The 25,854-nt window shown below is 43.5% G+C and overlaps 1 protein-coding gene across 3 annotated transcripts in view; it reads right to left on the bottom strand.

Moving 5' to 3' along the window:
• The window catches only part of LOC122944518 (regulator of G-protein signaling 11-like), a 129,728-nt gene that overhangs the window by 57,093 nt on the left and 46,781 nt on the right, over window positions 1-25,854 (bottom strand). For all 3 annotated transcript variants that reach the window (XM_044302890.1, XM_044302889.1, XM_044302891.1), the window contains 2 exons: window positions 20,979-21,075; window positions 1,826-1,876 (listed from right to left, as the gene is read on the bottom strand). In XM_044302890.1, the coding sequence (XP_044158825.1) occupies window positions 1,826-1,876; window positions 20,979-21,075 (148 nt within the window). The remainder of the gene's footprint in view (window positions 1-1,825; window positions 1,877-20,978; window positions 21,076-25,854) is intronic.

The raw sequence follows: 25,854 nt of genomic DNA, 5'->3' as shown, positions 1-25,854 counted from the left end.
GGCTGGTGAAGATTAGGGTGCACTTGCTGGCCCCTTTAAGAGCCAGAGGGAGCATGCATGAACTACGGCCTGCATGGAGGGACAGAGCAGATGCGGTAGGAAGAGGACAGTGGGAGGTGTGTCCGGGTCACCAGGCAGGGTAAGCAGAACAGCGGCAGCCAAGACCACATAGGTACTGAATATAAGGTCCAAGAGCACAAACAAAACTTATACAAGTTTTTATATGGCACTTTATGGCTGTAAATGTGATATTATTTGATAAATATTCATATTATGTGATAAAAACATTTTTTATTTCTTGTTGACTTGGGTTTGTTATATCAATGCTGTATGACAAGCTGAAACCGTATTGAAAAAAGACATCTCGAACCAACAGCTTGAAGCAGCTTTTCAATACTTAGAAGATAAATATAAAATAACCTAAAATATGAAAAAAAAAAATCAATTTAAATTCAAAACTCCAAAGCCTCAAGGATAAAATTCAACATCTTACAGCGATCAGTAAACACATTTTAAACGTTTATAAAAAAATAAAAAAATAAAATAAAGTTGTGAACAGCCGGGCAGCGATGCCCAAATCTTTGTGATGCGCTTTCTGTAGGAAACGGCAGATTCTAGGAGATTGCATTCAAACTAAATACATTGATTTTGTAAAAAAGAGTTGCGAGGCGGAGAGGGGAGGGAGATACATCAGTTCAGGGAAATTCTCCTTTCTCTTAGCTAATGAGACATTATGTAAGGATTTTTGCCACTAAGGAAGGTTTACTACATGTACAATGTGGAAGGACTGACCATCCTTACAAGCCAAGGACACCAAGGAGAAATTACATTCCATATTTTTTAGACTATTAGATTACAACAGGAAATAATAATTAAAAAAAAATCTTATAATTAAAACTTCCCTTGAAATTTTATGAAATGGAGTGGTCAATGTCTGGGGTAGAGGGGGTTAATAGTTTGCAGTCAGCTCCTGAAAATCTTAGTGCGTCATCTGCTGACCATTAAAACAAATAGCGATGGTCCATGTGGTCACACATGATGAGTATCAACATCATAAAAGTAACATTGCACAGTACGATACAGAACCCACTGTGCAGTCCTTTTCTTATTGATCTGACTCCTCCCACTGGTGACATCATCAGAGTTCCTTTAGCTACATTAAGTCGGAGTCTGGGGGCCTTCAGCATGGGATGTTCCTCAAAGTCCTCCTCATACGTTTCTTGCACTGATCACATGGATTGGCGTCGGGTGGGGAGAGAGAGAAGTATGCAGGAGCAGAGCTCTCTCACTGATCCATCAGAGTGCTGTATGAGTGCTCTGCCGGATCATTACAGAAGTAGTCATGGAGGTCTGCCACCACTGGACCACCCTGACTGCGGACTAAAGGACGCAAGCACTGTTAGGCAAGAATTTTTTCCTTGCTAAAAAGTGAGCCTTCACGACTCCATTTAAGTCATTACTTTACAGAATCTCTTCATGTAGCTAGTAATGTTTTCTGTATCTGGCTTTAGTTCAGATTGCCTAGCACCCACTCAGCTTCCTGTCCAGGTGACCACCCATTATACTGCATGTAATGCTCACAGGAAGTTGCATCTGTTGTACAATAGACTGCCTCTACATGCTTCACAGACTTGTTTTAGGAACTCCCCCCTCAAGTAGCTGGAAGAAGACTCTTAAAAAAATCCAGTAAAAAAAATGAAACACGCAAAAAAGGCGTAAGGATAAGAAAAATTGTACGTTATGCAATATACTTAGCTTATAACCATACATAAAGGAGGCCAACATCTACTCTATGAAGAAGTGAAGACCAAAATCAGTCACTCACCTTCATCACTGATGGACAACTTCTGTATGAGCCACTCCACAACATCGTTACCTGAAACAACACACACAAATCATTTCTACAATCACAGATTCTACAAATAACTCTGTTCCATTTTCTTGTACATAGGGGGCAGTATTATAGTAGTTATATTCTTGTACATAGGGGGCAGTATTATAGTAGTTATATTCTTGTACATAGGAGCAGTATTATAGTAGTTACATTCCTGTACATAGGGGCAGTATTATAGTAGTTATATTCTTGTACATAGGAGCAGTATTATAGTAGTTATATTCTTGGACATAGGAGCAGTATTATAGTAGTTATATTCTTGTACATAGGGGGCAGTATTATAGTTGTTATATTCTTGTACATAGGAGCAGTATTATAGTAGTTATCCTCTTGTACATAGGAGGCAGTATTATAGTAGTTAAAAGTATTCTTCTTAAAATACAGTCCATAAAGCAATGCACAATACATACTCTTACTCATCACCTCTTCAAATATCAAACATAGAAATATGTGCCAAGGCCGTAGTTCTCTGAGACAGTCTGGCTGTTCTTGGAACCTCCTCTCAGTCAGCCGACAGTGCAGACAGAAACAGTTTTCTTTATCTACAGCCTGTGGCCAAGAAAATAGCTTGAAGATGTTCATGGAATTGTCTGAGAAAATACAGCAGCATTCTCTGTGCATGGTGCCTGATCAAGGAGTTGAATCAGTCTACACAACACACTGTACAGTCTTTAAGTTGCCTTAAGAGAAGCTGGGTATAACATAGTCTTATAGTCTTGCTGATGGGCTCCAGGGATTGTATAGGGTCAATAACAATGTTAAGAGCCTTTTAACTGCACAAAGGTGCACTTAGATTGTTGCTGCTCTCCTATCCATTACTATTAACAGAAAGTTCGTTTTATACATAAGTAACCCAAAGCTTGATAAGAATGCTACTTTTATAAAGGCTTCTCCACTGTGGACACACATCTTTCAGGTCAGATTGGGTTTTCAGCATATGAGTAGAGACAAGAATGTTTCAGTTGACTGACAGCAGGCAGAGATCTTTATAATACAAAGTAAATCAGAAAATGACATAACATAATACAATGATTAAAAGTACACTCTAGACAGGATGGATACACTTTGTTGTATCCAGTGCACGGCCTGAGGGGTGGAGCATGACACATGTCCCATACTCTGCCCCTTTTAAATGCCCCAATTTTGTAAGTGTTGGCAAGTATGCTAATAGTGACTGGTGCAACTACGGTGTATCCTACAGACAAAGGAGTAATCGTCAACTTCTCAATTCCCATATAACTTGAGTGATGGATGTTCATGGTTAATGCAACTCAGAACTGAAATATCCTATTCCTGGTGGAGATCTTCCTTAATCTTGATCGAATTACAGTAACCCACCATATTGAGGATGATATGGTTCAGCATGGTTTTACCGTGAATTCTGAGATCCGGGAATAACACAGGCTTGACAAGGCATACGTGCATGGAAAGTTTACTAAACAGTGATAAAAAGTATCAAATTACCTAGCCTCTAGCCTTTAAACAAATGAGTAGGCCCCCATTGACCAGTTCCCAACTTGGCATCTGGCCAATGCCCATGGTTATATAGAGAAATATAGTTACAAGACATCTTATCCAATTGATGTCATTAAAGTAGATGAGATTTTTATTGCATACATAGAAGTTTTCTAGCTTCTTGGCCCCTCCTAGCCCTTGCTAAAGTATCTTCAGTGTGCAGTAGGCATGTAAATATACCTCAACCCTCAGGAATGTGGTACTAGGTACCAGTCCTGATAACGGTAGAACATCAGGGGCCTATATATGCTAACTAGTTAATTTTGTTACAAGGAATATCATTACATTTAGAGGGGATAATTAATAGGAAAATAACCACTAAAAATAAACTTTGCCTCATAGAGGTGTAGCTACAGAGCATGCAAGTAGCACACAGTCCCCGAAGGGGTCCAAAGTCATTTTGTCATGGTACCTTCTGAGGTTAGAAGATCAGAGAGACTGACTGCATGTGAGGTTAACTGACAGTTTCTTAATTCTCAGTGTTGTTGTTTGGTAATGACCACACCTCTTGTCAGGTGCAGCTGGCGGTCATTACTGCGTCCCTATTTAGTTTGGTTTCACACTTCATACCATGCGGTTGATATTCTCTGCTTGGATTTGGAAGAGTTGGTGTGTGGTCCTTACCTGTGTTCCTGTTCATTCATTTTCTATAAGATAAGTTGTACTGCTCTTTGTATTTGGTTGTTCCCTTGTGCTTGTTCTTACTAGGCCTCAGGGAGACGATGGTTTGTTCACCTGGGAAGGAACCAGTAGTCTCATTCCCTTTCACTACCTCTAGGGCATCTCACGGCTCCTACGTTTTAGGTTCCGGCGTATGTATTTTCCCACCTTCAGGGTCTATACATACTGAAAGGAGTCAGGGCCAGATCTAGGGGTATCCTAGGAGGTGACCTTTCCCTTCTCCCTAGCCTTGAGGCCTAGTTCTTTGTCTTCTCCCTTTTGTTGTCTTTCTGGTGTGTCCCCCCCATTATTCGTGACACATATAAATGGTGCATGGAGGGGGACAAGAAGCTTTAAAGGGAACCTGTCACCAGGATTTTGCGCATAGAGCTGGGGACATGGGCTGCTAGATGGCCGCTAGCACATCTGCAATACCCAGTCCCCATAGCTCTCTGCGCTTTTATTGTGTTAAAAAACAGTTTTGATCCATATGCAAATGACCTGATATGAGTCCTGTATCCGGAGATGAGTCAAGCGGAAAGGAGCCCAGCACCGCCCCGCGTCCTCCGAATCTCCTCCTTGCTGGCTGACGTCACAGAGCTGGAGCGCCGAAATCTCGCGATGCGCGAGCTAGCGCATGCGCAGTGTCGGCATCATGTTCATTCCCTGTACTGGCATCAGCACAGGGAACGAACTACGCATGCGCTAGCTCGCGCATCGCGAGATTTCGGCGCTCCAGCTCTGTGACGTCAGCCAGCAAGGAGGAGATTCGGAGGACGCGGGGCGGTGCTGGGCTCCTTTCCGCTTGACTCATCTCCGGATACAGGACTCATATCAGGTCATTTGCATATGGATTAAAACTGGTTTTTAACACAATAAAAGCACACAGAGCTATTGGGACTGGGTATTGCAGATGTGCTAGCGGCCATCTAGCAGCCCATGTCCCCAGCTCTATGCGCAAAATCCTGGTGACAGGTTCCCTTTAAGTTATGCTGCTGTCCACTACCCATCTATCTGCAGAACTGCCATTCTCCTAATCACTAAAGCTGGAATTTACCGTACTTTTGTTTCCGACATACAATGTGCCATATATGTTTCCTGCATTTTCCTGGATTATTTTTACCAGCAGCCAGGTTTATCTTCTGAGAAAAGAGCAGGTGCCTAAGAGGATGCAAAGGAAATGAGAAAGAAAGCCCCACAGGTGTAATCAAGACTCAGAGGGGTTTAATTATCTTAATGAAACAGCTCGGCAATGAAGCCTGCAGAACACTACAATCTTCTACTGTGTGAGATAAATTATAACTGTGAATGTAAGATGGAACTGGAGACAGGTGGAAGTGGGAAAGGAGCCATTTGTATTGAGTTATGCTGACAATTATTTCCTCCCGGCCACTAGATGACAGTATAACATGCACACTCTCCTTACTGGAAACACAGGAACATTTCCCTTTACAGCTTGCTGTAAAATCAGCATTTTAATAGGAACAACCAATTCTCAAAATGGTAAGGCTACATTTGGATGAGAGGAGGATAGTAAAAATGTGCACAGCTCTTTTACTGGTTGACTGTATTAATAGGTATTATCAACATTACACTTACAATAGTACCAGTCCATAACCAACACAAAGGGGACTTTGGTCTCCTGGATTTCAACTACTGACATAATTGTGTTAATCCATTGATGATGTACTTTGAGATATCTATTCAATGGTATGACTGAATCCACTCCAGTCTCTTCCTCGAAGTGGTCCACCAGTGGGCTCAATCTACTGATGAGTGCAAAAGAGGGTCATTGTGCATTGGTAATTATCACCTACTAAAAGGGATCTGGAGCTATCTAAAATAGATCCTTGGGCAATGATGGAAAACAACCTACTAAAAATGTGTGTTTGTGAGTCATCTGAGCTATTGGGTCCTTGGATAATGCCCAATTACTATCCTCTTAGTGGAGCCTGAGAGTTATCTAAAATAACGGTCCTTTGCAAATACCAATTAGCCACCTACTAAAGAGTTATGGAAGCCCTTGGAGCCTTTAGGTTCTTGAGCCATGCCTATTTACCATCTACTAATGGGGTCTAGAAGCAATTTGAGGTAACTGGTCCTTGCCAAATACCAGACAGCCACCTACTAAAGGGTTATGGGAGCCATCAGAGCCATTGGGTCCTTGGACAATAATAAATTAACATCTACTAAGTGTAATCTAGGAGCTTTCTGAGGTAACTGGTCCTTGGTATATACCAATTAAGCACCTACTAAAAGATTATGGGAGCCATCAGGTCCTTGGGCAATCCCCATTTACCATCTACTAATGGGGTCTCGTAACTATCTGAGGTAACTAGTCCTCGGTAAATACCAATTAACCACCAACTAAAGGGTTATCTGAGACATTAGGTCCTAAAGTCATGCCCAATTACCATATACTAATGGGATCTGGGAACGATCTGAGGTAACTGGCCCTTGCCTAATACTAGACAACCACCTTCTAAAGGATCGTGGGAGCCATCAGAGCCATTGGGTCCTTGGGCAATAACTAATTACCATCTACTAAGTGTAGCCTTGGAGCTTTCTGAAGTAACTGGTCCTTGGTAAATACCAATTAGGCACCAATCAGGAGCCATCAGAGCCATATGATCCTTGGGCAATGTACAATTACCATCTCATAATGGGTCCAGAAGCTATCTCAGGTAACTGGTCCTTGGTTAATACCAGATATCCACCCACTAAAGGGTTATGGTAGCCATTAGCACTAGCGGGCCCTTGGACAATGCCCAATCGCGACCTACCAATGAGGTCTGGGAGCCAACTGAAACTGGCTCCTTAAGTAATACTCAATTACTACCTACTAAATAGCATCTGGGGGGGTGAATAGATTTTTCCGGACCTTCAGCAATTCTGGATATCTACAGGGAGGTATTGTAGCATTTAAACTCTAGTTCCTCGAATGCTTTCAAATTACTCACTCCTAAACATGGTCTAGTAGCCATCTTAGCTATCTGGTCCTGGGCAATTCCTGATTAATATCTACTAAAGGTGGTTTTGGAGAGTGTCCAGCTGCAAAGTTAACCAGTGTGCATCCGTTTTGCACACTGTCTACTGAAATGTCTCCACATAAATTGCACCAGAGAAGAAGAAGTATCTGATGGACTGTGTAAAACGCCTTGGGCTTAACATTCTCCCACTTTCCAGCTACCTCCTGTGACCAAGTAATAACTTCCTCCTTCCTTCTCCAGCTTTTTCATCCTCACACAGGGCTTAAATAAAATAAGTCGGGGATAGTGTGCTGCTTTTATGGCTCTTTATGTTTTATGATCATTGGGAAATTGTGCATCGAAACATGTTTCTCCAGGATACAGCTAGTCCCATCATAATACACAAATAATTCACATTTTTGGCCCACACCCCAACTATAGTCCCCTTTAAATATAAACTTTGTTTCTCACTACAAAAAACATTGCTTTTAGTTTAAAAAGTTATCAAATCTCAAATTTCACAGCTTCCTCTTCTTGTTCACTTTCTTTATTGGCTAATTTGTTGTGGGAGGTTGCACACTGGGCACAGCATTACAGAAGCTCTGGCAACAGGTAGAATAATGACTGCAGCTGTGGAGTATAATGCAGGACAAGTATTGTAATGTACGTACACAGTGACTCCCCCAGCAGAATAGTGAGTGCAGCTCTGAAGTATAATACAGGATGTAACTCAGGATCAGTACAGGATAAGTAATGTAATGTATAATATACACAGTGACTCCAGCAGAATAGTGAGTGCAGCTCTGGAGTATAATACAGGATGTAGCTCAGGATCAGTACAGGATAAGTAATGTAATGTACACAGTGACTGCACCTGCAGAATAGTGAGTGCAGCTCTGGAGTAAAATACAGGATATAACTCGGGATCAGTACAGGATAAGTAATGTAATGTATGTACACAGTGACTGCACCAGCAGAATAGTGAGTGCAGCTCTGGGGTATAATACAAGATGTAACTCAGGATCAGTACAGGATAAGTAATGTAATGTATGTACACAGTAACTGCACCAGCAGAATAGTGAGCGCAGCTCTGGAGTATAATACAGGATGTAACTCAGGATCAGTACAGGATAAGTAATGTAATGTATGTACACAGTGACTGCGCCAGCAGAATAGTGAGTGCAGCTCTGGAGTATAATACAGGATGTAACTCAGGATCAGTACAGGATAAGTAATGTAATGTATGTACACAGTGACTGCACCTGCAGAATAGTGAGTGCAGCTCTGGAGTATAATACAAGATGTAACTCAGGATCAGTACAGGATAAGTAATGTAATGTATGTACACAGTGACTGCACCAGCAGAATAGTGAGTGCTGCTCTGGAGTATAATACAGGATGTAACTCAGGATCAGTACAGGATAAGTAATGTAATGTACACAGTGACTGCACCAGCAGAATAGTGAGTGCAGCTCTGGAGTATAATACAGGATGTAACTCAGGATCTGTACAGGATAGGTAATGTATGTACACAGTGACTCCACCAGCAGAATAGTGAGTGCAGCTCTGGAGTATAATACAGGATGTAACTCAGGATCAGTACAGGATAAGTAATGTAATGTATGTACACAGTGACTGCACCTGCAGAATAGTGAGTGCAGCTCTGGAGTATAATACAGGATGTAACTCAGGATCAGTACAGGATAAGTAATGTAATGTATGTACACAGTGACTGCACCTGCAGAATAGTGAGTGCAGCTCTGGAGTATAATACAGGATGTAACTCAGGATCAGTACAGGATAAGTAATGTAATGTATGTACACAGTGACTGCACCTGCAGAATAGTGAGTGCAGCTCTGGAGTATAATACAGGATGTAACTCAGGATCAGTACAGGATAAGTAATGTAATGTATGTAAACAGTGACTGCACCAGCAGAATAGTGAGTGCAGCTCTGGAGTATAATACAGGATGTAACTCAGGATCAGGACAGGATAAGTAATGTACACAGTGACTGCACCAGCAGAATAGTGAGTGCAGCTCTGGAGTATAATACAGGATATAACTCAGGATCAGTACAGGATAAGTAATGTAATGTATGTACACAGTGACTGCACCAGCAGAATAGTGAGTGCAGCTCTGGGGTATAATACAGGATGTAACTGAGGATCAGTACAGGATAAGTAATGTAATGTATGTACACAGTGACTGCACCAGCAGAATAGTGAGTGCTGCTCTGGGGTATAATACAGGATGTAACTGAGGATCAGTACAGGATAAGTAATGTATGTACACAGTGACTGCACCAGCAGAATAGTGAGTGCAGCTCTGGGGTATAATACAGGATGTAACTCAGGATCAGTACAGGATAAGTAATGTATGTACACAGTGACTGCACCAGCAGAATAGTGAGTGCAGCTCTGGAGTATAATACAGGATGTAACTCAGGATCAGTACAGGATAAGTAATGTAGTGTATGTACACAGTGACTGCACCAGCAGAATAGTGAGTGCAGCTCTGGAGTATAATACAGGATGTAACTCAGGATCAGTACAGGATAAGTAATGTAATGTATGTACACAGTGACTGCACCAGCAGAATAGTGAGTGCAGCTCTGGGGTATAATACAGGATGTAACTCAGGATCAGTACAGGATAAGTAATGTATGTACACAGTGACTGCACCAGCAAAATAGTGAGTGCAGCTCTGGAGTATAATACAGGATGTAACTCAGGATGAGTACAGTATAAGTAATGTATGTTCACAGTGATTCCACCAGCAGAATAGTGAGTGCAGCTCTGGGGTATAATACAGGATGTAACTGAGGATCAGTGCAGGATAAGTAATGTATGTACACAGTGACTGCACCAGCAGAATAGTGAGTGCAGCTCTGGAGTATAATACAGGATGTAACTGAGGATCAGTGCAGGATAAGTAATGTAATGTATGTACACAGTGACTGCACCAGCAGAATAGTGAGTGCAGTGGCAGCCGCTAACATTTGCATCAGCTTGTAAATCAGACGTCTGCATACTACAACGTACCGCTATTTTTGCTGCCTGGCACCAAAGGGTTTAAATGGCTCCTGGGATCCTAAAATTAAATTCTATGAATTATTAACCGTGTTTACTCGTATGAAATTGCCCAACTTTCACAGGCAAGAATTATGGAAATAATGAAAACATGGTGTGCAGCTCTTAATATAGGTCAGCTGATCCGCTCCTATACCGGGTTTTGTTGAGTGCACGCACCAAAAAGCATAGTATGAATGAGTCAGCCGTGCACCAATCAAAGAGCCCTAACCACAAGTACATGGCCTGGGGATGACGGCTTGTTTGAGATCGGCACCAACCCAATGCATCCAGTGACTGGTAATGTCCCCATTAATGGTATGGTGGCACTATGGACCTAATTGGATCTGCCAGTCTCTTCTTGGGTTACAAACATAATTTCCACCAACACTCCCAATTTTGCAGGACTTTCGTCTGAAGCAGACCACAAACGGTGCGTTTATGCTTATTCTACTTTTATAAAATTACAGGTCTGGGGGGGATGTTTATAAGCCCCGTGATTACATAGTCAAATGTTGTTGAACATGACCAATACTGTTTAGTGAAAATTAATGCCCACGCTTGTATTCCAGGAAGAACTACAAGGCTAACAAAGCCCAGCAAGGTCTCCATTGACCCACTGACCTCAGCAGACCTCACGCAGTCCTCCAGAGCTGAGATCTAGATGTGGCTCTTGTTTTTTCATTGACTCTTCATTTTTTCCATTTTTATATCACAACTAACTGAAGAACCCGGCTTCGCACGGATATATTTCATCTCTTTTATTTAATGTTTGTGTGTCATTAAAAGATATCGACAGTATCCACTATAACAGTGACATCTACAGCACCCCGCCCCCTTAACAGTGACCTTCACAGTCCCCCATCCCTTAACACTGCCCCCCCCCCCCACAGTGCCACATCTCCTTAAAATCGGACCTCCACAGCAGCCCACCCCCTTAACTTTGACCTTCACAGCAGCCTGCCCCTTTAACAGTGAGTTCCACAGCACCTCACCCCCTTGACAGTGACCTCCACGGGGGCCGCCCCCTTAACAGTGACCTCTACAGCACCCACCCATTAACAATGACCATAGGTTACAGTTCCCTTAACAGAGACTTCCACAGCAACTGCTCCTTTAACAGTGACTGCCACAGTAACCCGCTCCCTTAACAGTGACCTGACAGTACCCCACTGCCCCTTTAATAGTGGCCTCCACAGTCCCCTCCTCACTTAACATTGACCTCCACAGTGCCCGCCCCTTTTAACATTGACCTCCACAGCGGCCTGCCCCTTTAACAGTAACATCCACAGTGCTCTTCCCTTTAACAGTGACCTCCACAGCGGTCGCCCCTTTATCAGTGACCTCCACAGTACCCCGTCTCCTTAACAGTGATTTACACAATAACTCGCCCCCTTAACAGTGACCTCCACAGAGCTCCATTACTTAAAAATGTGACCTCCACAACACCCCGCCCCCGTTAACAGTGACCTCTACAGAACCTCGCCCCGTAGCACTGACCTCCATAGCGGACCATCCCCTTAACTGTGACCTCCACTGTTCCCTGCATCCTTAACATTGACCTCCACAGCACTCGCCCCCTTAACAGTGATCTCCACAGCGGCCCACCACATTAACAGTGACCTCCACAGCGGCCCACCACATTAACAGTGACCTCCACAGCGGCCGCCCCTTTATTAGTGACCTCCACAGTACCCCGTCTCCTTTACAGTGATTTCCACAACACCCCCCCAACCTTCTTAACAGTGGCCTCTACAGCAATCTGCCCCTTAACACTGGCCTCCATAGTGGACCGTCCCCTTAATTGTGACCTCTACAGCAGCCTGCCCCTAGGGTGGCCAGAGGTCCGGTTTTAGGCCGGACAGTCCAACTTTCAGACTCCCTGTTGTCCGTCCGGCGCAGGGCCTGGACGGACACAGGGATTTGAACAGCTCACTCTCAGACAGCAGCACTGTGCTGTCTGAGTGTGAGCTGCAGGGAGAAAGTCACCCTCAATCCCACCCCTGCAGCTGACAGAAGTTGATTTTTACCTTCATTTTTAACGAATATATAGCACTATATTCTAAATATTCGCAAATTCTCAAAGTGGCGATATTCGAGCTAAAAATTTGCTTTTTGAATATTCGCACTTAACACTAGTTTGTACCTCATTTGATGCGGCAGTTAGTTGGGTGCGTAGGTTGACTCTATTATTAGGCGGACAGACATTGTTGGACGCTTCGCATGACTCGGCTGTTAATATTGAGGGTTTTACAATATTTAGGAAAGACCGGGTCAATAGAAAAGGTGGTGGCGTGTGCCTGTATGTGAGGAGTGATCTGAAGACAAGTGTGAGAGAGGCAATTGTGGGCGAGGATGGTGAGGATGGTGAGGATGTGGAAACCTTATGGGTGGAAGTTCAAAGGGACCTAAACACTGAAAAAATAATACTTGGTGTAATCTATAGATCCCCTAACATCACAGAGGAGATAGAAACAAAACTGTATAACCAAATAGAGCGGGCGGCACAGGCTGGTACAGTGGTCATAATGGGGGATTTTAACTGATATTGACTGGGGTCATGGTTCTGCCTCAACCGCAAAGGGGAGAAAATTCCTCAACTTGCTGCAGGACCACTTTATGGGCCAGTCTGTAGAAGCTCCCACTAGGGGCGATGCTCTGTTGGATCTGGTAATTTCTAATGATGCAGGGCTCGTTGGTAATGTTACTGCTTGAGAAACACTAGGTAATAGTGACCACAATATAATTATATTCCCTCTGAACTATAAGAAGCAAACTCTGTCAGGCAGAGCAAAGACACTGAATTTCAAAAAGGCTAATTTCCCTGGGTTGAGGGCAGCATTTCAGGGCATAGACTGGGAGCAGCTACTGTCATATAATAATACTGAGGATAAATGGGAGAGCTTCAAATCCGCATTGAGTAATTGCACTAATAAATGTATCCCTTTAGGTAACAAGTATAAACAGGCTAAAATTAAACCCCCCATGGCTTACAGCTACTGTAAAAAGAGTAATAAAAGACAAAAAGAGGGCATTTAAAAAGTACAGATCTGATGGGTCAGCTGGAGAGTTTGAAGACTACAAAGGGCTTAATAAAATCTGCAAAAAAGAGATAAAATTAGCAAAGATACAAAACGAACAGCAGGTAGCAAAAGAAAGCAAAACAAATCCCAAAAAGTTTTTTAAATATATAAATGCTAAAAAACCTAGATCTGAGCAGGTAGGTCCCCTAAATAATGGTAAAGGGGGAGTAGTCACTGAAGATAAGGAAAGGGCAGAGTTCCTACATAGGTTTTTTAGCTCTGTATATACAAAAGAAGAGATAGGAGCTGATATCTGTGGTTAGTTAGTACATCCAGTGATATACTCAATTGGCTAACTGTAGATATGGTCCAAGAGAAGTTAAATAGGGTAAATGTGAACAGAGCCCTGGGTCCAGATGGATTACACCCAAGAGTGCTTAAAGAGCTCAGTTCAGTCATTGCTTTGCCCCTGTTTATAATTTTTAAGGATTCTCTAGGGACTGGTACAGTGCCAAGTGATTGGCGCAAGGCAAACGTGGTGCCCATATAAAAAAAAGGATCAATGTCCTCCACAGGTAATTATAGACCAGTTAGTTTAACTTCTGTTGTGGGAAAAATGTTTGAAGGAATCTTAAGGGACTATATACAGGAGTATGTGACTATAAATAATATTATAACCAGCATGGGTTTACCAAGGACAGAAGTTGTCATACTAACCTAATTTGTTTTTATGAAGAGGTCAGTAGTAGCCTGGACAGAGGGGCGGCTGTGGATGTAGTGAGGTAAGTAGTAGTCTGGACAGAGGGGCGGCTGTGGATGTAGTGAGGTCAGTAGTAGCCTGGACAGAGGGGCGGCTGTGGATGTAGTGAGGTCAGTAGTAGTCTGGACAGAGGGGCGGCTGTGGATGTAGTGAGGTCAGTAGTAGCCTGGACAGAGGGGCGGCTGTGGATGTAGTGAGGTCAGTAGTAGTCTGGACAGAGGGGCGGCTGTGGATGTAGTGAGGTCAGTAGTAGCCTGGACAGAGGGGCGGCTGTGGATGTAGTGAGGTCAGTAGTAGCCTGGACAGAGGGGCGGCTGTGGATGTAGTGAGGTCAGTAGTAGCCTGGACAGAGGGGCGGCTGTGGATGTAGTGAGGTAAGTTGAAGCCTGGACAGAGGGACGGCTGTGGATGTAGTGAGGTGAGTAGTAGCCTGGACAGAGGGACGGCTGTGGATGTAGTGAGGTGAGTAGTAGCCTGGACAGAGGGGCGGCTGTGGATGTAGTGAGGTAAGTAGAAGCCTGGACAGAGGGGCGGCTGTGGATGTAGTGAGGTAAGTAGAAGCCTGGACAGAGGGGCGGCTGTGGATGTAGTGAGGTAAGTAGAAGCCTGGACAGAGGGGCGGCTGTGGATGTAGTGAGGTCAGTAGTAGCCTGGACAGAGGGGCGGCTGTGGATGTAGTGAGGTCAGTAGTAGCCTGGACAGAGGGGCGGCTGTGGATGTAGTGTTTCTGGATTTTGATCCTGTCCCTCATAGACGCTTAATAGGTAAAGTAAGGTCTATTGGCTTGGAAAGTATAGTCTGTAATTGGATTGAGAACTGGCTGAAGGACCGTGTCCAGGGAGTTGTGGTCAATGATTCCTATTCAGAACGGTCCCAGGTTACAAGTGCTGACCCCAAGGTTCAGTGCTGGGCACTTTATTATTTAATTTATTTATTATTGATATTGAGGATGGGATTCAAAGCACCATTTCTATTTTTGCAGATGACACTAAGCTGTGTAGAACTGTACGGTCTATGGAAGATGTCCATATACTACAAGCTGACTGGGACACTCTGAGTGATTGGGCATCAACTTAGCAAATGAGGTTCAATGTGGACAAATGTAAAGTTCTGCATCTTGGTAGTAATAATCTCTGTGCTTCATATGTCCTGGGAGATGTAGCACTGGGAGAGTGACTTATAGAGAAGGATTTGGGTGTCCTTGTGGATGGTAGATTAAATAACAGGATAATGTCAATCAGCTGCTTCTAAGGCCACCAGGATACTGTCATGCATTAAACGAGGCATGGACACGTGGGGCAGGGATGTAATATTACCACTTTACAAAGCGCTGGTGCGGCCTCATCTGGAATATGCAGTTCAGTTCTGGGCACCAGTCCATAGAAAGGATGCCCTGGAGCTGGAGAGAGTACAGAGGAGAGCGACCAAACTGATAAGGGGCATGGAGGGTCTGAGTTATGTAGAAAGATTAAAAGAATTGAGTTTATTTAGTCTTGAGAAGAGACGTTTAAGGGGGGACATGATTAACCTGTATAAGTATATAAATAGGCCGTACAAATAATACAGTGAAAAACTGTTCCATGTAAAATGTGCTCAAAAGACGAGGGGGCGCTGCCTCCAATTGGGGAGGAAAAAGTTCAGTCTCCGGAAGCGTCAAAACTTCTTTACTGTGAGAACTGTGAATCTGTGGAATAGACTTCCTCAGGACGTGGTTACAGCAGGAACAGTGGACAGTTTCAAAAAGGGTTTAGACGAATTCTTAAAAGTAAAAAACATTAATGCTTATGAAAACGTGTAGAAATCTGAGTCTCACTTCCTTCTGGGATTCGCGTCCCCACCTATCCCTTGGTTGAACTTGATGGACGTATGTATTTTTTCAACCGTATTAACTATGTAACTATGTAAGGTTTGGGAAAGGGGCGTTGTTAGCCAAGACGGATATTGAGGGTGCCTTTAGGTTGTTGCCGGTTCATCCAGACAGTTTACACCTGTTAGGATGTTTTTGGAAAGGGGGGGTTTTCATTGATCGTGTTTGCCGATAGGTTGTTCACTATCCTGTGTGTATTTTGAGGCTTTCAGCAGTTTTTTGGAATGGGCAGTGGCGGACGCATCTGGGTGTAAATCTAGCATCCATTATTTGGATGATTTCCTTTGTATTGGCCACCCGGAGTCATGGGTTTGATCGATTTTGCTGCACACGTTGTGCACGTTGTTTGGAAAATTTGGGGTTCCCTTGTCAGCGGATAAAACAATGAGTCCGGTGACAGAGTTCAGTTTTTTAGGGTTAGCGACTGATACGGTTCGTGAGCTTCAATCACTCCTGTGGAAGCTTAATTTTGCATGCCGGATTATGCCTATGGGGAGGGTTTTTAGTAGAAGGTTAGCGGGGGCAACGTCTGGAGTGTCCGTGCCATATCATTATATTCGGTTGGATAGTGAGCTGAGGGCGGACTTGCAGGTTTGGGGTTCGTTTTTGGTTAATTATAACGGGCGTTCACTATTTATGGGGGAAGTGGTAGATTCATTTGATTTCGAGCAGCAGGAGGGGGGGTTCGGGGCCTACTGTGGTGGTCAATGGTGTGCGGGAGTTTGGCCGGATAGTTGGGTAACAAGGGGCTGGGTTAGGAATTTGCCGCTCTTGGAACTCTTCCCTATTGTAGTGTCGGTTATGTTATGGGTGAGGTTTTTTGAAAATAAAAAGGTTCGGTTTCACTGTGATAACCTGGGAGTCGTTAAGGCAATTAATGGTTTGTCGTCAGTGACACGGCTGTTACAGGGGCTGGTCTTGGAATGTTTATCACTCAACACGTGGGTGGTGGCGGTACATGTACCTGGGGTTGACAATTGTATTGCTGATGCTCTCTCTCGTTCACAGTGAGAACGTTTTAGGCAGCTTTCCCCGGAGGCAGAAGAGGTTTGGCTGGCGTGCCCGGGTTGTCTGTGGGATCTGCTTGAGTCACCGTAGTGGGGCTTATTCGATTGTCACTTGCGCCCGGTACATGGGATACTTAATCAGAGGCGTGGGATTGTTGGGAGGAGTGGTGTGGAAGGTTGGGAGTTGGGGGTGATGACTTACAGGTTCCTTTGTGTTGTTTGTGGGGCACTGCAGGGATGATGGTCAGTTGCAAAAATTAATAGTTATGTGGCTGGGCTGACTTTTGGTTTTAGATTGCGTAAAATTCCGGATTTTACTAAATCATTTTTGGTTGGGCGGGCTTTAAAAGGATGGCGTCGGTTGCGGACGGGGGAAGATGGCAGGCGGCCAGTTTCGTTCGCTATGTTGGTAGATTTCGGAAAGCAGTTCAGGTTGGTATGTACTTAGGCATTGGAACTGCGTTTGCTTCGACTTGCCTTTTCATTGGCGTTTTTTGGGGCATTGCGCTTGGGCGAGCTGGTTTGTCCAACGAATAGGCGAGTTGGAGGGGTGTTTAGGGAGGATGTTGACCTTTTACAAGACAGGGTGGAATTTCGTATACGACGCTCAAAGACAGATGTGGAAGGAAGAGGATGGAGGGTAGTACTGTTTGCAATACCGTATTGTTTAATGTGTCCGGTGCGTTGTTTGCGGGAATATTGGTTGGAGATGAAAATTAATGGTTCCTTTTTGTCTAGGTTCCAATTTACAGCTGTGTTTAGGAGATGCTTGGATCGCTTGGGGGTAGGACAAGAGGGATAATCAAGCAACTTATTCAGGATTGGAGCAGCAACTGAGGCAGCTCGCTGGGGACTGGGGGAGGAAGTTAAAAAAGGGTTGGGAATCCATTCATTTTCGGTCTTATGTTCGGCCAGATAGAGTGTGATGTACATGTTGGGGGGTTACTTGGAAAAAAAATTAAAAAAATTAAAAAATCTGTGTTTCTCCAGTCCTTGGTGTTTGTTTTCTTTTCAGGTGTGGTACCAGCTCTTGTTTGGATTATGGGACATTCATAGGTCTTCTGGGGTGCTGTGCGGGCAGCGGTTTGGCCTGATGGGCAACAACTCAGCTTTGCCAGATCAATGACGGTGGTAAGGTGGTTGAGTCATCGGGGGATGTTTTTGGCAGGGGTCATTCCTGAGGTTCACCGATTTGTTAGGCTTGACTCGGCTCCTGATGTGTTGGTGCTACATGTAGGGGGCAATGACTTGGGTGTTCGCCTGTTTCGGGAACTAGTTAGGGATATTAAGTTTGATCTATTAAGGTTGTGGTCCTTGTTCCCAGGGCTGATTACAGTCTGGTCGGATATTATTCTGCGGTGGGTTTGGCAGGGTGACCGTTCGGTTGAGAGTCTGAACAGAGCACTTGTAAAGATCAACTGGCCAATGGGGCCGTGGCAGTAAGGCACGGTGAGCTGGAGAAGGATGTTGGGGGTTTTTGGCGTGAGGATGGGGTTCATTTGAACACCATTGGGATAGATATTTGGTGTCTGGCCCTGCAGGAGGGCATCGAAACGGCCTTAGGGGTGTGGAAGAACGAGCAGACTTAAGGGGCCAAGTCTGGAATAATTCTCAGGTGGGGATGATGGGAGAGCTCCACGGTTGGGGCTGGACTCCCATTGTTGGCGGTTGGTTGTGGTAGAGTATGGGGGCCATCAGTGGTGCCTCGGAGCTGGCGCTCATCGGCTGGAGGAAATATGGCTCACTTCAGATGGGGTAACTCTTTATTTGGGGCTTCAAGAACCTCCCCCGTAATCAATGATATGTTATACATATGGAAATTTTATTATTATGTATATGCCGTTGCATATGGGTTTTTGGTTATGTTATGCTAACTAAATAAAGGTTTTATTTCATGGTAATAAAACGGCTGCTGTGGCCGATTAAATCCAACCCTGATGTCAGTGTTTTTATTGGGGTCCTAATTAATTATTGGAGGGTTTTGGTTTGAGGGTTTTATGGGGGACGGCATCCAATAAGGTCCGGTAAGTATTAGAGGGGTCGAGCGGAAGGTAATCAATACCTCCGTCATGCGACAGTGCGGATTCCTTTAGCGGACATACATACATATACACACACATACACTCAGCTTTATATATTAGATAAGACACACTGTAGGACAAGGGCTTGATGGTAGCAGAAGACCTCTGTGATAGACCTTCATGAGTATCCCCAACCAACAGACACAATGCATGAGGGAGGATTGGTCGAGGTTCTGTTCCAAACCCAGTTTCTGGACTTTGAGTTCCTGTTGCTTTAGGAATTTAACGAGCTCAGGACTTTTAGTGATATGGTAGAACTCAAAGACTTAAGCTTTTTGTAGATGATCAGTGGAGCTTTTTTTTGATGTTCACAGGTCTTACAAACTTCCGAACTTCTATTGTGAATAATTCATAGTCGGAAAGGAAAGATTAAGTACAAACACATCACGGCTCCCCATTCTGTGTGTGTCACCACAGTCTTTATACTTCTTACACCAGGTCTATCTTCTCTAGGCAATAGTGGCATATCTCACATCACAAGCCATCCCAAGACAGCACATTTTTCTTCTGCTCATCATGGGGCGTGGGTGGAAAAGTTCACGGTGCACAAGAAAAGCTTTAAAAAAATGTATGGGTGCTAAATAAATTGGAATAAACCTATGAATATTGGAATCCTGGGTGACAACCGTGGTGGCCGCCATGATAGCTCCAACAGTGGTTGTCACTGCTGGACACCAAATCCAACAAGATACATAACTGCATAAACAGCTTTAGAAAGCCAGGTGATTAAAATTGCAGCCATATTAGTTGCCATTGGACTCTCACTGCAGAACATGAAGGGTTCAGCCACTGACGAGAATGACTTGAGGAATTAGCGGAAATGTTCCTTAAATGGTAGCTTGAACTAGGACCCAATGCAAAATCTGAAACAGGGTCCTCACCTACATGTGGCATTTATAAGGGCTCATGCACACGAGCGTGTGTGCCCCGTGCCCAAATTGCGGACCACGAACCCACTGACTTGAATAGGTCCACAACCTTCACTATAAGGAGTGGTACGGAGTGGAGGCACGGATCAGAAGCCCACTGAAGCACTACAGAGAGCTTCCATGGGATTTCGGTTTGTGCCTCCGTACCGTCCAAAAAATATAGAACATGTCCTATTTTTTGCGGTGCATGCAAGCGGACCGTGCCCGTGCATTGCAGACCGCCATTTCCAGTCCACAGCACAGGGCACACACGCTCGTGTGTATGAGCCCTAATTCTGCATCTCCTATAGCTACACCCTTGCTTAAAAGGTATCTCCACCCACGAGGGGAATCAGAGAAGAACAACACATTGCTTATTTTCACAACCCTCTACCCCTATGTGTGAAAACATCCTCCAATTAGATAAATACTGTAAGGGTTAGAAGAAAGGGCGGGGCTGTGACAACCTCTAAATTGTTTTTAGTAAAAACAAGTTACTTTGTATTCTAAAACTGCAAACGCTGTACTAGAAGGCTCTCTCAGCTCAGGATCACCTAATATCATAACCTTCTGGTGGGTCTACACACAGGTACACCAGCTATTTTTGAGCTTATTAGATCCAGTTTTAGCTACCACCAAAAGGTTAATGGGAATTTTTTCAGACCCCAGCGAGAAAGGCTGAACTTTACACCAGTCAGAACGATAGGAACATAAACGTATTCTCACCTAATTAGATCACTTCTGAAATGTGCACCCAGAGGAATTCAGTGTATGGATATTTCCAGAAAGAGAATATCTCCAGGAATATCTCTTTAATGGAATGTAAAAGTGTGAAGAGAATGGAATCTGTGAGTACAGCTTCTCCAGCTTTGGGCTTCAGAACCGCTTTTCTATTTAGTAGTGTTATCATTTAAAAAAAAAAATCTAAATATTTATTTATTTTTATTACATTTTTAGCCCCCACAACGGGGGATAGGGGGCAAAATTATTGGGTCTGCATGCAATCAGAAACTTAGAAGTAACAGATGTCTAGGACAGAAACATCAAAGATAGTCTTGGGTTCATCCAAATTCCATCCGTCAACTACAATGGACTATATCTCAAGAATTACAACCAGGTAAGTTGTCATAGCCCCTCCTATGTTATCATTAATCCATTATATAACCTTGACTTGCAACATCTGCAAAATACCATCTTTCTAAGATGATGACCTCTGGACTTACCTGTCATGGCGTGTGGGATAACGGTGATCAGCAAGCGTTGGTTTCTCATTTTGATGCCAACATCTGGGTCCTGCATGGCCACAATGAGACGCTCCATCTAATGCAAGACAAGGCAAGCAAAGGGAAAAGGAGCTAATGTTAAAGAGAACATGACTGAAAAGTTGTAATGCTGATAGATGGAGCACAAATCTTTACTATGAGAGGTGTTTTTCCATATATTGAACAAGAATATAACTACTATAATTCTGCTCCTATGTACAAAAATATAACTACTATAATACTGCTCCTATGTACAAGAATATAACTACTATAATACTACCTCCTATGTACAAGAATATAACTACAATAATACTGCCCCCTATGTACAAGAATATAACTACTATAATACTGCTCCTATGTACAAGAATATAACTACTATAATACTGCCTCCTATGTACAAGAATATAACTACTATAATACTGCTCCTATGTACAAGAATATAACTACTATAATACTGCTCCTATGTACAAGAATATAACTACTATAATACTGCCTCCTATGTACAAGAATATAACTACTATAATACTACCTCCTATGTACAAGAATATAACTACAATAATACTGCCCCCTATGTACAAGAATATAACTACTATAATACTGCCTCCTATGTACAAGAATATAACTACAATAATACTGCCCCCTATGTACAAGAATATAACTACTATAATACTACCTCCTATGTACAAGAATATAACTACTATAATACTGCCTCCTATGTACAAGAATATAACTACTATAATACTACCTCCTATGTACAAGAATATAACTACAATAATACTGCCCCCTATGTCCAAGAATATAACTACTATAATACTGCCTCCTATGTACAAGAATATAACTACTATAATACTGCCTCCTATGTACAAGAATATAACTACTATAATACTGCCTCCTATGTACAAGAATATAACTACTATAATACTGCTCCTATGTACAAGAATATAACTACTATAATACTGCTCCTATATACAAGAATATAACTACTATAATACTGCCTCCTATGTACAAGAATATAGCTACTATAATACTGCTCCTATGTGCAAGAATATAACTTCTATAATACTGCCTCCTATGTACAAGAATATAACTACTATAATACTGCTCCTATGTACAAGAATATAACTACTATAATACTGCCTCCTATGTACAAGAATATAACTACTATAATACTGCCCCTATGTACAAGAATATAACTACTATAATACTGCTCCTATGTACAAGAATATAACTACTATAATACTGCCTCCTATGTACAAGAATATAACTACTATAATACTGCTCCTATGTGCAAGAATATAACTACTATAATACTGCTCCTATGTACAAGAATATAACTACTATAATACTGCCTCCTATGTACAAGAATATAACTACTATAATACTACCTCCTATGTACAAGAATATAACTACAATAATACTGCCCCCTATGTACAAGAATATAACTACTATAATACTGCCTCCTATGTACAAGAATATAACTACTATAATACTACCTCCTATGTACAAGAATATAACTACAATAATACTGCCCCCTATGTACAAGAATATAACTACTATAATACTGCCTCCTATGTACAAGAATATAACTACAATAATACTGCCCCCTATGTACAAGAATATAACTACTATAATACTACCTCCTATGTACAAGAATATAACTACAATAATACTGCCCCCATGTACAAAAATATAACTACTATAATACCGCTCCTATGTACAAGAATATAACTACTATAATACTACCTCCTATGTACAAGAATATAACTATAATAATACTGCCCCCTATGTACAAGAATATAACTACTATAATACTGCCTCCTATGTACAAGAATATAACTACTATAATACTGCCTCCTATGTACAAGAATATAACTACTATAATGCTGCCTCCTATGTACAAGAATATAACTACTATAATACTGCTCCTATGTACAAGAATATAACTACTATAATACTGCTCCTATATACAAGAATATAACTACTATAATACTGCCTCCTATGTACAAGAATATAGCTACTATAATACTGCTCTTATGTACAAGAATATAACTTCTATAATACTGCCTCCTATGTACAAGAATATAACTACTATAATACTGCTCCTATGTACAAGAATATAACTACTATAATACTGCTCCTATGTGCAAGAATATAACTACTATAATACTGCTCCTATGTACACGATTATAACTACTATAATACCGCTCCTATGTACAAGAATATAACTACTATAATACCGGCTCCTATGTACAAGAATATAAACTACTATAATACTGCTCCTATGTACAAGAATATAACTACTATAATACCGGCTCCTATGTACAAGAATATAACTACTATAATACTGCCTACTATGTACAAGAATATAACTACTATAATACTGCCTCTTATGTACAAGAATATACCTACTATAATACTGCCTCCTAGCTGTGAGGACGTGTGTCAGTAGCTCTCCTGAGGCTTTGGATGTCTGGAGAAAGCCCAGGGCGGGGCCACTCTGGGTGGGAATGCTCCCCAAGCAAGGCCCAGGCTTCAAGGCCTATTCTGGGAAACAATTCCCAGACCTCTCACACCATGGATAATTATCCAAAAGTTTCTTTGGAAGGAAGGAATGTTCCGAGTGCTGCCAGTCCCAGTGCAGCAGGAAGCAAAGAAGAAAAGAAAATGTTGGAAGTAAAGAAGGAGACGTCCCTGAGTAAGAGCATGGCTGCAGGTGTGCAATCCACCCCACCCGCAGGCAGACAGAGGAGAACGTCCCTGGAGAAGCAGACCATGCAGGAGAATCTGCAACAGTCTGTCCTGATGCGGTCTGACCGCACACGTTATGGAAGTGGGAACAGCGCAAAAGTCGCCAACACGACAGATGAGACCAGAGGGAGTACTGCAGGAAGGCTTCATGGGGCCACAAGTGCGGTCACTGGGAAGAACCAGGGGCCCAGTCACCAATCTGGAGATAGTGACCTCGCAGCAGTGACCACGGCTGCACCAAGTCCAGTGCAAGGACCAAGCAGAGGGACGCCTGTAAGGAGCCATTCTGTGAGTACACTGCCGACACAGCCCCCCAATACTCAGCGTGCACCAGAACTAAGTCTGGCCGAGCGGATCCCAGCTCTGGTCAAGAGACTAGAGACATTAAAAAAGACTAAACTACAGCTGCAGAAACAGATAGATTGTGTCTATAAGCTAAAGGCAGCAAACCCCAACAATCAGGCTGTTCATGACAAGAAGCTGAGCTCCCTCGCTGTGCAGCTCGCTGACACTGTGCAGGACATGGAGGCTGTATTGGAGCAGATGGGACCAGTCGCTGAATCCTTCAGGAACCAGCAAAGACATGAGGGACATGAGGAAAGACCTGTGCCAGAACCATCTCCATCTAAACCCAGGTCTCTAACCTGTCCAGATGACACCCAGCAGGCCTGTGCAAGACCAGTCCTCAGACCAGCCAGCTTCCCTTTTGAGAAAGGGAATTTGTACAGAGAAGTGGAAGAAAGTGTCCAGCACCAGCAAAGACCTGCAGAGACTCCTCAAAAGGTACCACAAGTTCCAGCAGTTTGTACTGTGAAGCAGGACTATGGACTCCAACCAGAAGGTAACTCTGCAGTAGCAGTGCAGTCACCACAAGCGCTGGGGGGCAGTAGAGAGCGGCAGGACTGTGGACTGAAACCAGAAGGTAACTCTGCAGTAGCAGTGCAGTCACCACAAGCCCTGGGGGGCAGTAGAGAGCAGCAGGACTGTGGACTGAAACCAGAAGGTAACTCTGCAGTAGCAGTGCAGTCACCACAAGGCCTGGGGGGCAGTAGAGAGCAGCAGGACTGTGGACTCTCGCCTGAAGGCAGCAGTGCAGCAGAGAGCTCACAGGTCATGGCTCAGCAGGACTGTCGGGGCTCTGTAGAGCAGGATCATACTGCCAGTGACTGCATTGATATGACTGCATGTGATGTTACTGATGATGTTTCTGCAGAGGGGAGCGCTTCACAGTCTGTGTGGGATTTGGGGTCATCTCTAGAGTCGGGTCCACCATTAGGTCAGCCTTCAGAGGCTTGTGACCCGCAGAGTATAAAGGATGGTGGTGGGGAGGGGGCTGTACAGTCTGATGCACAGCACTTCCCCCCTTTAGTTACACCAGAAGTGTCAGACCCCCATAGTGCAGGTGGTCAGCAGCCACCACAGCGCCCCCAAGTTCAGCAGGAGGGTGGAACTGGTGGTGTCTCCTCTGGTAATGCCTGGAGTCCGTGGGTCACCATCCTTCACATCTAATGTGAACTATACAGGTCAGGCTTTTAAGAGGAGGAACGTGGTCAGGTTCAGACATAGAGGGGCCAAGGAGGAGTTGCCTGACAGGAGGTTTGTGGTCCGTGAACTTCTGTGCCACCAAATGGGTTTCCTGCCATCTAACATCCTGGCAGTGATAAACCTTCCTGACAGGCAGGGGTATGACGTCAGCTTTAAACTCATGTCTGACCTGGACCGCTTCTGGGCTCATTTCTCCCGGGTGAGAGATGCTGATGGCTGGAATAAGTTCAGCCTCATCCCCATCTCTAGACCAGACACAGCAAGCGTCACCATAATATTCTGGAACGAGTCGGTACCATACCAGGATATTGTTGTATGGCTAAAAAGACACTGTGACCTAATGTCAGATCTCACCAAGACTAGGGACGAGGATGGCATATGGACTGGGGGGTGGAAGGTCCTGGTAAAGTTACGGCAGGTTAACAACATTACCCAACATCTGCCCAACTCATTCTTTATTGGCCGGGAGAAAGGGGTATGCTTCTATGCGGGTCAGCCTAGAAAATGTTTTAAATGCGGAAAGGCCGGTCATATTGCGAGTGTG

Source organism: Bufo gargarizans, chromosome 8, assembly GCF_014858855.1.
Source record: "Bufo gargarizans isolate SCDJY-AF-19 chromosome 8, ASM1485885v1, whole genome shotgun sequence".
Classification (NCBI taxonomy): Eukaryota; Metazoa; Chordata; class Amphibia; order Anura; family Bufonidae; genus Bufo; species Bufo gargarizans.
This window is presented reverse-complemented; position numbering and strand designations above follow the sequence as displayed.